The sequence below is a fragment of the Rhinolophus sinicus genome, linkage group LG07 (genome assembly GCF_036562045.2).
Source record: "Rhinolophus sinicus isolate RSC01 linkage group LG07, ASM3656204v1, whole genome shotgun sequence".
NCBI classification, from domain to species: domain Eukaryota; kingdom Metazoa; phylum Chordata; class Mammalia; order Chiroptera; family Rhinolophidae; genus Rhinolophus; species Rhinolophus sinicus.
This window is the reverse complement of record NC_133757.1, coordinates 42898955-42913055: the sequence shown is the minus strand read 5'-3', so window position 1 is coordinate 42913055 and position 14101 is coordinate 42898955. Positions and strand designations below refer to the sequence as shown.

The following is a 14101-nucleotide window of genomic DNA, read 5'->3' as shown; positions in this document are numbered from 1 at the left end:
AAGCACTAAAACTGGCCTCTACAGCAGCAAGAAGCATATGGGCTGAGCCGGGGCAGCATCTCCTTTTGTTGGTATCTGCTCCCTATTGTCTCAGCCTGTCCCTTTAGTTGCTGTGGAAATCTTGGTCCTGACTCACTGTAAGTGTTAAGCATTTTTTAAATGTAACAGTTCATATAAAGAAAATATGACACATGCGTCTAAGTTACGAAGCATAATGAAGTGAATCAATCATCCAACTTCAAAGTAGAGTCAATCATCCAACTTCAAAGTAGAATACCGCCAATACCACTCTTCCAGGGTCCTTTCTTCTGCCAGGGTACTCCCTCAGATCTAATACCTATCCTAAAATTGGTGTTTATCATTCTCTTTTCTCTTTTGAAAAACATCTGCCATATATGTATATAGCTCTAAATTACATATTGTTTAGTTTTACCTATGCTGGGGCCTTTAAAGTGGAATCATACTAAATGCAATCACATCTGGCTCATTTAAAAAAAAAATCATGCTGCAATTTTCCTAACGTTTATACGTATATGTTGATGCTTTTAAGTGGCATCTCATTCATGTTCACTGGTATATAATATTTCATTATGTAAATATACCAGCATTTATTTACTCATTCTCCTCTAGATGTAAATTAGTATTGTTGGTAGGTTTTTGTTTTGCTGGGTTATTGGGTATGTGAATGATTAACTATAAGTTAGGCCCTAACTATAAATTAGGACCAAACTGGTTTCCAAAGCAGTTGTGTGCTCTTACTCTCCTACTGGCATAAAAAAAACAAAAAAATCTTGTTGCTCTTACCCATCCTTGTCAACAGTTGGTATTTTCAGACAAGTTTTGCAATCTAGAAAGTGTGAGGTAGAATTTCAATGTAGTCTTAATTTACATTTTCCTGAAAAACTAATGAGTTTTGTGTTCTCTCTTTAGTTGTCTAGTTGCCATTGGTTTCCTCTTCTAGGAGGTGCTTGGTTCATTTGTCCATTTTTCTTTTAGACTGTCTATTTTTAAAATTCGATTTTAAAGAATTCTTTTTATCTTTTATCATCTCTTGTTAGTTATATACATTACAAAACTGTCTGCATTCTTTTACCCTCATTTGGCCATAGTTCTAGTGCTGGCTTCCTCCATCACACCCTCAAGGTATTCCTCAAGCTATTGAGGAATAGAGAAAAATAGCAATATGGGTTTCTAAACAGTTTTTAAAATTCTATAGCCTGAAAAGGATATTTAAAATAATTAGGTATTTTCATATAGCGCGGCAAAGATAAAATTATTGTCAGGGATGGTGAATGTAGTAGAAATGGACATTGAACTACCACTGTTGAGAATGCAAAGTAAATCTTCCCAGGGGTGGTGATACCTGAGTGTACACATTTGACAAAACTCACTAAAGTATTTAATGTAAATTATGTAAATTCTATCTCAATAAAGCTGATTTAAAATGTAAAAAAGAAGAACAAATTATAACACAGGTTTATAACACATTTGTTAAGGTTTAGAGCTAGACGGTCACTTAGCAGTGCCGTGTAGTAAGCTATGTGACCACCTTGGCTGGGCAAGTTATTTCACATCTCTAAGCCTCACATTTGTCAATGACAAAATGGGGATAATGACAGAACCTATATTATTAGGGCTGTTGTGAGACATAAACAAATCAGTTTGAAAGTGCTTAGAATAATGGTTGACGAATGAGCATCAGATGTATGTTTAGGTTACATTTATCCTTTCCTCTACGATTTATTGTAGGGTCTGAAAAATTCTTCCTTACCAAATCATAATCATTATGATAGTGTCTTATATTTTTTTCTAAAAGTTTACATGTTTTAGTTTTCATATTTAGGCAGGTAATCCACTTAACCATTTTTTTTTTTTTTTTTTTGAGTTTGCTGGGAAGAATGTCATTTCATTATTTTTTTCCCAAGAGATAACCAACTTGTCACAACACTATTAAATTATCCATCCTTTTCCACTGGTTTTGAATACGACTTCCATATATACCTAGATTAGTTTCTGGATTTATTTTTTTTAAGTTTCTGGATTCTTGATTGTGTTCCAATAAGTCTATTGTCAAGCACTGCACTAATACTACATTGCCTTCATTATTACAACATTATAACAAATCTTGGTATGTAATTAGGCAAATCTTCCTTCCTTTTTCTCTACCACTGTCTTATTGATTCTTAAGCTTTTGTTGTTTCCTATGAACTACAGATAATCAGTCTATCAGGTTCCGTGAAAGCAAAAACAACAAAAATCGTGTTGGAATTTCACTGAATTTATAGATCTATTTGGGAAGAATTAATAATCAACTAACATTAATCCATTAACATGGGCTATCCATTTATTAAGATCTTTATTTTTCAATCATGATTTATACCCTTATAGTTTTTATTCCCAGTTTCACAGTCTGTCTCTTAACAGAAGAATATAATGTTTACATTTACTTTCTTTACTGATATATTTCAACCCATTTCTATTTCTATCATCATTTTTGTCTATATGTCCCCCACCTCCTGCCCCTATAATTTATATCCCTCTAAGCTCCTTTTTTCTCTGTTGGTTTAGAAACTATAAATTATAATCTTTTAAATTATTATATCTCTGCACATGACTGAGACCATGCCATTCTCTCCTCACCTTTATTGAGAGTAAAGGGAAAAAGAGTAAAACTAGACAAAAAAAAGCAAAGAAAGTATAAAAGAGGAGACAAAAGGGACAGTGATGACATACTTTGAAGTGGGAGACCAGAACTGAATTCTTCAAAGGAAGAAAGTGCATATTTTCCCTTCTCATACAGTTCCTTCTCTCATCACACGCTTCAAGTGCATCTGGGCAGTGTTAGTTTCAGGTTACAGGTTATATCGTTTTCAGCATTTCCTTTATATTTGTCCGTCATTCAAGGTAATCAAGGTCTCCCTTTATTATAACTATTACTCTTAAAATTATTTAGCATCTATTTTTACTGACCTTAGCTTTCGTGCGATTGGTCAGTGTCCCCAGGAGAAAACAAAGACCAGGTACAAAGCAGTGAAGAACCGATCACGGCAATAATGACAACCACTAGGGAAATAGCACCAAGTTGGTTCTCTTCTCTTCCCATACCTGCACTTGAGTCAACACTCCACAGTGCCCACTGCTCATTGTTCCTGAGGGCCTCTCAAATAGCAAACCAGGAAAATAAGTCAGTTTATCCACTTTACAGTTCTGGTGAAAGTGCATTCCAAATTTTGGGAGCCCTAAAGAGTGATGATTAAAGTTTGATGATGAAAGTGTCACATTATTAGAATCTTTAGCATGTAATTTATTCACTGCTGTATATATTCATGCTCTTTTAAAAATGCCAAATAATGCCATTTATTAATCACTGCTGATATTTACATAATACAAGGTTAATGCATTCATTTATTTAAATATCTGAGTTTTATTAAATACAAAACACTTCACAGTAATTTATCTTTGACTCTCCATAGGGGATATACAAGTAATACAGTCAAGATCTTCAACTAGGGTTCTACTCTTCCTTTTATGCCTCCAGTGATGGAGAACACGCTGCTCTCATGAGGCTCAGTCTCAATGTTGAACAACTCTAGGTATTAGAAAGTTTTCCCTTACATATTGAATAAAATGGTCTTCCCTAAACATCTACCTATTGGTCTAGCCTTGCATTTCACAATGAGACAGAAAAATCTGTAGCCCTTACGCCATATAACAATTCAAATTATATTATGGCAGCTATTTTGTTAGACTTCTTTCTCGTTTTCTAATCCAAATCCCTAAAACTATTCCTTGGCATATACTAGTTTTCCTTAGGATATGTCATAGAGGTTGTTACAGGTTCAATGGTGTCCGCCCAAGAAAAGGTATGTTGGAGACTAACCACCACTACCTCAGAATGTGACCTTATTTGGAGAAAGGGTCTTTACAAAGGTAATCAGGTTAAAATGAGGTAATTAGGGTGGGCCCTAATCCAGTATAACATGTATCCTTACAGAGACAAGTGCAAAGGAGAAATGCCAACTGAAGATGAAAGCAGAGATTAGGGTGAGAAATCTACTAGCCAAGGAATGCAAAGATGGCCAGCAAACCATCAGAATTGAGGAGAGTCACATCCTCCCTCACAGCCCACAGAAACAACCAACCCTGTCTACACTTTTATCTTGGATTTCTAGTCTCCAGAACTGTGAGACAATACCTTTCTGTTGTTTAAGACGCCCATTTTGTGGTACTTTGTTATAGCAGCCCCCATAAACACTAATACATTTCTCAGAAATGTGACATGATAAGATTAAAGAAATTTTCCACACCAGAATGCTTGGTTTTATTTATGTGAGAATAATTCTTTCCTAAAATGGACATATCATTACTTGAAAATATTAATGCTCTCAGCAATAACATATTTGAATACACCCTGAAATTATGTTTTGAATTCTTGTCTAGTACAAATCTATTATGTTCAGATTTTTCCTGAATTTCACTTTCATGATTGCCTTGGTAGCTGCTTTTGCAGAGCTGACGACACTGTTAATAGTAAAGAAAGCAACACAATGGTAACCTTTGGCTATGTATTCAAATTCTAATAATCCTAAAAACTTTTAGGATCAGGAAATTATATTCGTCAACCACATTTCATTTATAAATTTAGCAAATAAGGAACAGAAGAGCTGATGTGCAGAATATATGATTACAAAGATTATTTCCAAAGTGTACTCTATCAGTAATTTTCATCAATTTGGGGAAATTCTCTGTAGATACTAAAATAGAAATTAATTTTGAAATAGAAAAAAATGACAGATTGGTCAGCAGCAGTATTTTATATAGAAAACTCAGTGAGAGATATTCTGAGACACACATTTCCAAATATCATTATAGCTTATAATTTCTCCTCTAAAGTATATAGAAGCAACAAACATTAAACTAAGCCACTTTCAGATGGGGATGCTGAGCAGAATATATTTTGCAGGGGATCACTCCAACAGAACTTTCTGCAATGATGGAAATGTTCTACTGCTGTGCTGCCAAGTAAGTAGCCACTAAGTGTGCATGGCTATTGAACACTTGAAATGTGGCTAGTGTGACTGAGGAACTGAATTTTAAGTTCAATTAAATTACATTTAATGTATGTAATTTATGTAATTTACATAGCTACATGTAACTGCTGGATACCATATTGAGCACAGTTCAGGCTCATTCCTTCCCACATATGTTTTTCTTCCCTTTTCACTTAACACAGTTCTCAACCAGCGGCAATTCTGTCCACTAGGTGACATATGGCAATATGTGGAGACGTTTTTGGCTGTCAGAACTGGAGGGTGCTATTGGCATCTTGTGAGGAGAAGCCAGGGATTCTGCTAAACATCCTATAACGCACAGGGCTGTTTCCCCACAAGAAAGAATTATTCGGTTCAAAATGTCAATAGTGCTAGGCTAAGAAACCTGGACATGTTTAAAGGATCTTCAAATGAAATTAAAAATGTCATTATGAATGGCTGTATAATATTCTAACAGTAGCTAGTCTGCTGTTTACTTAAAATAATCTTTGGCTACTGTCCAATAATTCCATTTTTATGACTAATATTTTCTCTGCCCACAGTATCTTAGTGAGTATGACATCTGGCCTGATTTTCAGTCATAGTGGCCTTTTAAAGCTAACATGATTGCAGCTAGTAAATTTACTTCAGTAACAAGTAAGCTTAAACCTTTAACAGACAGTTTTGTAAACATGAAGACATTTATAATAGAATAATTTGTACCTTTAACCTTTCATTTAACCTCAAAAAATGTATGAAAGGGGTAGTTTAATGCAAATATATAATCAATGACATAAAAATAAGCTCATGTTCTGCTAAGAGAGACTCAACAGTAATCTTGTTCTTTGTGACAATCAAAGCAGTAATGTCATTTTTATTTTGAGATACTTAAATTACCCATTTATACCATCATTATTGTAACATACCATTTATTTGAACATTTAAATCTATACTGAAAGTAGAGGATATAAAAATCTCCATAGTAAAAGGATTCAAAAAATCCAGTAGTAAAAGCAATAGCTAATATAGCAGCAGTAACAAAAAGTGAACAAAAGCAAATTGTTTCTGAAAAGAAGGCTGATAAAGGAATCTTGTTGGAAGTTCTGGCCTATGCAATGAAAACAAGGCCCAGTAGTTTAGGATGTGTTTTCTGTTTGAACAAAGAAGACAGAAAAGATGACCTCTTGTAGAGCATTCACAACAAATTATATTTTTAAGATTTAACTTTTTAAATTTCCTTGAAAACATCATTGCTCCTATGTACCTTATTTCTCATCATCTAATAGCAATTTCAGTATACTATTCTTAGACACAACTCATGAACATTTTAGCTGTATACATGATGGATCTCAACAAAACTGGTAAATAAAGATAAAATCTACCCTAACCTAACTAAAAGAAAATGTTTTGGCTATCATTGAGGTTTTACAACTATTTAAAAATACTTAAAGCACATATAAAGGAAGCAATATATCACTTATAAATTGTGACGACCCTCAAACTTCTATGAGGACTTAAAAAATACTCAAGATGTTTTTCATTAATCCTATCATAATCTTAATACACACACAAAGAAAAAGTAGAAGCAGGATGCTGTCATAATAATACAGTAAAGAGATGATGCTGGCTTGGACTAGAGCAATGTAAGTGAAGGTAGTGAGAAGTGGGTAGATCCTGTGTATATTTTGGAAGTAGAGGCAACAAGTTTTGCTGTAGGATTCAATGTACAGAATGAGAGAAAAAGTGGAATCCAGTATGATCTCAAGGTTTTTGGCCTGAGCTACTGGAAGGACTAAGCTGTCACTGAGCTGAGGCAGGCTGCTGGAGGAGCCAGATGGGGAAGGAAATTCAGGAGCACAGTTTTGGATATCTTAAGTTCGAGATGACTGTCAGATGTTTCCAAGTAGAATTAAGTAGGCAGCTGAAAATGTATATGATTACTAGTTCAGGAGAGAGGTTTGGGTTGGAGATGTAAATCCTCATAGGAGCGTAGATAGAAAAAAGATGGAAGAACTGAGCCCTGGGCAAACATACTTTAAGAGGTCAGAACATGCGGGGAATATGGCAAGGGAGTCTGAGAATGGAGTAGCCAGTGAGTTATGGCGGCGGGGGTGAGGGGAAGGCAAGATTTCTTAGAAATCAAGTGTAGAAAGTGCTTCTAGGATAGAGTGAGCAACTTTATCAGAAGCTCCTGGTAAGTCAGATGAGGACCAATTTGGCCATGTGGACGTCGCTGTTGACCTAGAAAAGGGTAATTTCAATGGAGGACGGTTGGTGGCAAAGCTTCAACGGTATGGGTTCAACAGTGATCCAAAGGAGAGGCTATGGAGAAAGTGTATACAGACTCTGCTTTTGTGACGTTTTTGCTTTTAAAGAGTTGGAGAGAAATGGGGTAAAAAGATAAAAATTACTAGTAGGATGAGTTCTTTTGGTGGTTGTTTTTTAAGATGGGAGGAATTAACAGCATGTTTGCATGCTGACAAGATCTGACAGAGAGGGAAAATAGATCATACTGGAAAGAAGGGGGGAAATTGCTGGAGTATGGTTTTTAAGGGATGCAATTTAGACACTAAAGACACCTATTAAATGTAATTAAAAAGGATCAATTAAGGAAAGAGGATTGAGGTTTTACTAGCACAGCCAGATAATAAAATTATTGTGAAATAAAAATAAAAATGTGTTACTAAAGGTAAAAGTGAAATACTGACGTATGGATTTAAAAAGGAAGGCTCCAAATTCATCCAATTGTAAATGAGAAAGTATTTATCAAATACCTGGAGTAATTACTATTTTATATTTAGAAGTGAAAAAGAAATCACAACGTAAAAATGAACGTGTTGAACTGCATTAAAACTATAAATTATAAACTAACGATAAAATATCTAAAGATAATTGCAATTACATTGAGAAATATATTTATATCAAATATGATAATATTAATTTCTGTATTATATAAGGCATTCAATCAAGTAACTGAGAGATAAATGGGTAAAGTACATACAGACTATTTGCACACTAGAAGATATAGTTAATAAACATTAGGAAATATATTAAACCTTGCTTGCTAATAAGAACTCAAATGGAAAAGAAAACAATGATATCCATTATACATCTTAGGAAAATAGAAACAAAACAAAACAAAAAAACCCCACCAAATTTGGCTACACTGTGATAAAGACAGTACATGTACATTACTGGCAGCAATGTAAAATATTAATATCCTTTTGGAAAGCAATTGGCAATTCATATCAAGTCATAAAAATATTCATAGCCTTTGACATAGATATACTCCCCTTGGATATTTATCCTAAGGAAATACTTAAAAAGTATATAACTCCGAAGTCTGCCGGTTCGATTCCCACATGGGCCAGTGGGCTCTCAACCACAAGGTTGCTGGTTCAACTCCTCGAGTCCCCCAAGGGATGGTGGGCTCTGCCCCCTGCAACTAAGATTGAACAGGGCACCTTGAGCTCAGCTGCCTCCTGGATGACTCAGTTGGTTGGAGCGTGGACTCTCAACCGCAAGGTTGCCAGTTTGATTCCTCGAGCCTCAAGGGATGGTGGGCAGCGCCCCCTGCAACTAGCAACTACAACTGGACTTGGAGCTGAGCTGCGCCCTCCACAACTAAGGCTGAAAGGACAACAACTTGAAGCTGAACGGCACCCTCCACAACTAAGATTGAAAGAACAACTTAACTTGGACAAAAGTCCTGGAAGTACACAAATTAAGAAGTAGATGAATGGCTATAAAAATTATGAATACTGTCCTTATCAAATAGAAGATATAAAATAAGATTTCAGTGTAACACAGAAGGTGCTTACAATATAATAAGAAAAAATAGTAGAAAACATTTTATACCCTACTCTAATTACAACTGTCACCTACATACAGAGAAACTGAAAGACAAATGTAAACTGAAAATAGTATCATCCAGTATGCTGGGAGAGTAGGGGAATATATTCTTCCTTGTCTTCATAACAATTACTAACACTTATTGAATACTTAACATGTGCATGATGCTGACTGTGGACATTATTCATATGAACGTATTTAATCTGATGGGGTAGTATGTAATAGCCAATAAATGGCGGAGCTGATATTTTAATTCAGGCAATCTGTCTTTAGTCCTGACATTAACCACTACACTACATTATATACATAAATTAAGAAAAGTTAGAGAAATGGGATTGCCCTCAATCTGTAAGAATCATATTTCAAAAGTAAGGTATGGATTATCTAGTGTGAATGTAATGTCATTTGGTAATCTCAGATTACCATCCCTAGTAATTGCTAACTAACCTTTCAATCTTAGTAATAAAGTTAAAACAAGTTGATTTCAAACGGGCTGGAAATAATGAAAAATCCTCTCATACCATCACAGAATGCTAAAGCTGTGCAAGAGTTTAGAGATTACCACGATCAGATTCTCTATAAAGAAAGAAACTGAGGTCTATAATCAGTTAAGAGGCTGATTCAAGGTCATTCAGCTGGTTAATATACCATAACCAAAACTAGTTCTAAATTCTAGGTTTCCCAATAAGAGTACAGTGGTGTTTCTTTCTCTACCATCTTACTCCACTCTCCCATAAAAAAATAAGAAAATAAATAAATAAAAAATCTATCTATACATGTTTTAAGTGTACAATAAATGCTAGGTACCAAATTTCGTGTGTTTCAGTTAACTAATTTAATCTTTACAAGTTTTAAGGAGGTAAGCATTATAACCATTTCAAGGTGAGGGAATTGAAGCTCAGATGGATGTAGTATATTGCCCAGCACCACACAGTTATTAACTGGCATCCAGATCTGATTCCAAAGCCAGTTCTCTTCCCTGAAATGGTCTGCCGCAAGGTCTGGGGAGCAAGTGCTCATGTACAGAGGGAGCTTTGGTTATGGACGTTCCTTGTGTTCTCTGTACATGCCACCAGAGGTTCAGGTTGAGAGAACTGTCTGATTTTTCTTCAGGTTCAGGACTAGCTTGGCTAGTCCAGTGAGTTAGAAAGAATGTAAGTAAATTCTATCCCCTGGTGTAAAAAAAATTTCCAAGTTTATGTAGATCATGGGATTGATCTTTTGTGTCCTTATAGTATGATCAAAGGAATAGAAAACATTCAGTACAAAGAGATAAGGGATACGGAGGAGCAACAGGGCAAAATGTGATGATGCTTCTATTACCTGACAATTGTGCTTTCCGATATGCAAACAGTTTGATGGCTCATGAAATACGATTCCTGACACTTGATAAATACGTTTCCATGACCTTTTCTCCCTCACATTTTTGCTCCCATTCTTTTGCCTCATACTAATTTCTGTAGGTTCTAGCACTACAGGTTATATAACTTCTCTCCATTTAGGGAGACCACTAAGTGGTCTGTCATTAGTGTCTCTCTATGTACAACAATCTCATACAAGGGAGAGAATCTTCCAAAGCAAAGCCATTGTGGTCTAATAAAATTTATCCCTTCTTCCTGAAATTCTTTGAAAATACCATGTTTCCCTAAAAATAAGGTAAGCCCTAACCGGACAATCAGATCTAATGCGTCTTTTGGAGCGTCTTATTTTACTATAAGACCGGGTCTTGTATTAATTTTTGCTCCAAAGGATGCATTAGATCTGATTGTCCAGCTAGGTCTTATTTTCAGGAAAACAGGGTAGGTCCCTGCCTACCCTTCTTTCTCTCTGCCCAGTCCGTCAATCCTCTGTAACTAATCTGGGCTTTCCCTTTTCTGTGCTTTGGCTCACAGTAATGCCTTTATCTGGAATCCTTTCCTTTTTCATCTTTGGCTGTCTAAATTCAGTCTGTCCTTTAATACTCATGTCTAATGTAATCCTCTTGCTTCTTCTGATTCTCCAACCAGATATAATCTCTTCCTTGTCTAACCCCTATAGCACTGGGTGTAACTCTTCACATTCTGATTTGTATTGCAGGTATAGTGTACTTAAACTGTCAGTTCCATTAAGATCAACTAAGTCTGTGTTACTAACCTTTGTTATAGGTAACAACTAGAAAAGACATTCATATTCATAGTCACTGATCAAAAACAAAAATCTGATTTGAGTAATGCAAACAAAATCAATGTGTGTCACAATTTTCCATCAGTTAAAGAACTAGTCAAAAGAACCCAAAGAATTAAAAAACACAAAGAAGTACAGCTTCTTAATGGGGCACTTGATTTGCTAGGTGCAGACACAATTGATAAACACCAACTAGGTCAAAAAAGGTATGCCTGTATTATGTAAATAAGACTCAGAGGCCCCAAATGGCTAAGAAGAATCTGAATACATCTGTGGTATGCCTTTATTTCTTGAGCTTCAGTTTTGCACAGATGAACACAGGAAACTCTGAAGCTTTAAAACTAGAAACTGTACTGAAGAAGGACAAACTGCATTAGGACAATCAAGTGACAAATTCTGACAATGCTATTGCCAATCAGGTTGAATAGGGCTACTAAGCTATTGATTCACTCCCAAACAAAATAAATTCAAAACTCACAAAAAAATGTAGCTTTCTCCCTAGTGAGAAACAAAATTAAGTATCTTGTAATGTTATTTTTTCCACATTCTAAAGCCAATCAGAGAAGCCTGCGCCTTACAAAAAGCATTTCATACAGATACCGAGATAATATACTCCTACAGAGATCATGAATAATGAATCTGGGCCCCTGGCTGTAACTACATCATTATTGTTTACTTTGTGACTTTTTTTGAGAAGAAGGGGGTTAAATGGAAAGGAGGGGAGGAAAAAAGTTTAAATTATGGCGAAATACCTTTACAGGGTAAACACCACAACTCAACTAATTTTTCTTTTTTTAATGTTTCTGTAGCAATTGTTGGTAAGAGCACAACGAAATGAACCGATAGTTTGAACAAAGGTAACAGGCACCTGCAGCCTCTCAATCCCTTAGCAAGTATTTCCGCCAAATTCTGGATTTGGGCGAGCAGGCGGGTGTCACCATTCAATAACGTGCTCCTTTCTTCGGTAAACTGTAAATCATGGGGCAACTGGGACCCTTCCCAGGGATCTGAGCTGGGAGCGGTCTCGGGTTTTTTAGACAAATCTCTCCTCCTACCACACGTGACCGAATGGCAATCAGCCGCGAGAGAGACACCGCAACGCACCAGCCGCGGGATACAAAGGCTCGGCGCCGCCGCCGCATCCTCGGGAGGATAGCGGAGCCTCCCGCGCTCAGCGTCTGCGGAGCCTGCGCAGGGCGCCGCCGCCAGACGGACGTGTCGCTCCGGGGCCCACAGGGCGGTGCCGCGCAGCGCAGCGCGGGGAGAGGGAGCGGGGAGCGCGCGCCGCCTGCCCACCCAGCGTCGCGGGAGCCGGGCCGCCGAGCCGCACGCAGTCCGGCCGCAGCCGCCAGACCCTCGTCCGCCGCAGGGAGCCCCGCAGCGACATGGACGAGGGTGAGGAGGCCGAGGGCCCCCAGCCCCCGGGCAGGCCCGAGGTCGGGCCAGCCCACTCCTGCCCAGGTCCGGGCCTTCCCTTCCCGTCCCGTCCCGTCCCGTCCCGTCCCTCCCCACACCCTCCCCGGGCCTCGCGTGGGCTGCGGGGCGCCGTGATCGGCACTTACACCACGGCTCTGGAGATCATCCAGGACACCATCTTCCCGGGTGCTGGCACCCCCCACCTCCCGGGCGGGTGGGCGCAGAGCGTTGGCGGACCAAGCCGCCAACGGCAGGCCGCGTGCTCGCCGGCTCCTGGCGCTCCCCGGGGCCGCGCTGGCGCCCTTGGGAGCGGGGCCCGGTGTGTGCGCGCGGCGGCCTCAGCTGCGAGGCGGTCGGTCCCCCGCCCGTCCCCTCCCGTCTCCGCCCGCCCGCGGATCTGCCGCGGAGCCAGCCGGCCCCGCCCCTGCGCTCCGCTGATAGGCGGCGGCGGCGGCGGCGCGTTGGCCGAGGCCAGGCCTGGGCCGAGGGGCTCCCGGGTCTGGGCGATCTGGACCCGGGCCTACGCCCGACGGCCCGGGGCCGGGACCCCTGTAGTCTAACTTCCCTCTACCCCCTCCTCAAGTCCCTGGGACGTCCACCTGGCATGGAGGGGTGGTGGTGGCGGGACGCTGAGGAAGGGGACTTGAAGGTAGAGGTTGTCAGTGCATGTGTGAAAAACAAAATAGTAGCAGGAACTCTGAGTGTCTGACTCGTCTGGACCAGGCCCTAGGTTCTGAAGAGGCAAGATTTTGAGATACGTTTGTCACATCCGGTGCCCTCCCTGTTCACGGAGGCCCAGCACTCTGGGCATCCTCAAAGTACCACGTTTTAAGGGAAACATAGGGTGGATCCTCGCTCAGGCCTAAGTGTGTACCAGGATTCTCGTGATGGCGCGTGGTGCAACGCAGGGAGGGGCAGAGGAGGAAAGCATTGGATTTCACGTTTGCGGCAGTGGATGTAGTATTGATACCGCTGTTCTGGGCCTCTTAGGGCACCTTTCCATCACAGCATCTGCAAAGCCTGTTTTACAAACACACATCCGAGCCTGCCAGATATTCAAAGTAAAAGTTGGGGGTAGGATCTCCGACGTGCCCTGCTCTTTGCAGTCCATATTTTGGGAGGTTAGATCACTGCTTACGCTTTGCAGTTCTTGCAGATATTATAATTTAAAGAGATAGGATTTACAAACTTTTTTGGTGGCAGTACCAAATTGAGAAAATGATCTTAAAGTTTAGTCTTGTCTTTTTTGTCGCCAAGACGATAGTAAAAGATGATTCTAGTATTCATATGGTATGAAGAATAATGGATGATATGTGGGCTTCGAACCTTTAATTAAAGTCCAAGAAAAAATAATAGCTTATTTTGTGACCATACTGTTATTGATTCTTTTTGTTCCTCACTTTCCCCATAGTAAAAAGAGGCTAATAATACTGTAGCTCACCTCTTGCCTTCTAGGGGTGACATGAGGCACAGGTAAATAACATGGTTAGGAAGTTCTCAGACTTGTTTGGAAGAATATCAAGGACACATAAAAGATTATCCTAAGTGCTTTTAAGTTTCTGGGTTCAATAAATTTAGCAATATTTTGATTATTTAAGAAATGAGCTTAGAAGCTGTTTTCTGCTCTTGAGTTAGGTTGT

General features: G+C 39.0%; 2 protein-coding genes across 4 annotated transcripts in view; one reads left to right on the top strand and one right to left on the bottom strand.

Annotated features, from left to right (window-relative positions):
* The window catches only part of REEP3 (receptor accessory protein 3), an 81292-nt gene extending 68435 nt beyond the window's left edge, over positions 1–12857 (bottom strand). Inside the window, exon 1 of the mRNA XM_019731789.2 lies at positions 12608–12857. Within this exon, the coding sequence (XP_019587348.1) occupies positions 12608–12639 (32 nt within the window). The 5' untranslated portion in view covers positions 12640–12857. The remainder of the gene's footprint in view (positions 1–12607) is intronic.
* JMJD1C (jumonji domain containing 1C) overlaps positions 12134–14101 on the top strand; it is a 250673-nt gene continuing 248705 nt past the window's right edge. For all 3 annotated transcript variants that reach the window (XM_074339497.1, XM_019731785.2, XM_074339494.1), the window contains exon 1: positions 12134–12440. The gene's annotated coding sequence lies outside the window, so the exon portion shown is untranslated. The remainder of the gene's footprint in view (positions 12441–14101) is intronic.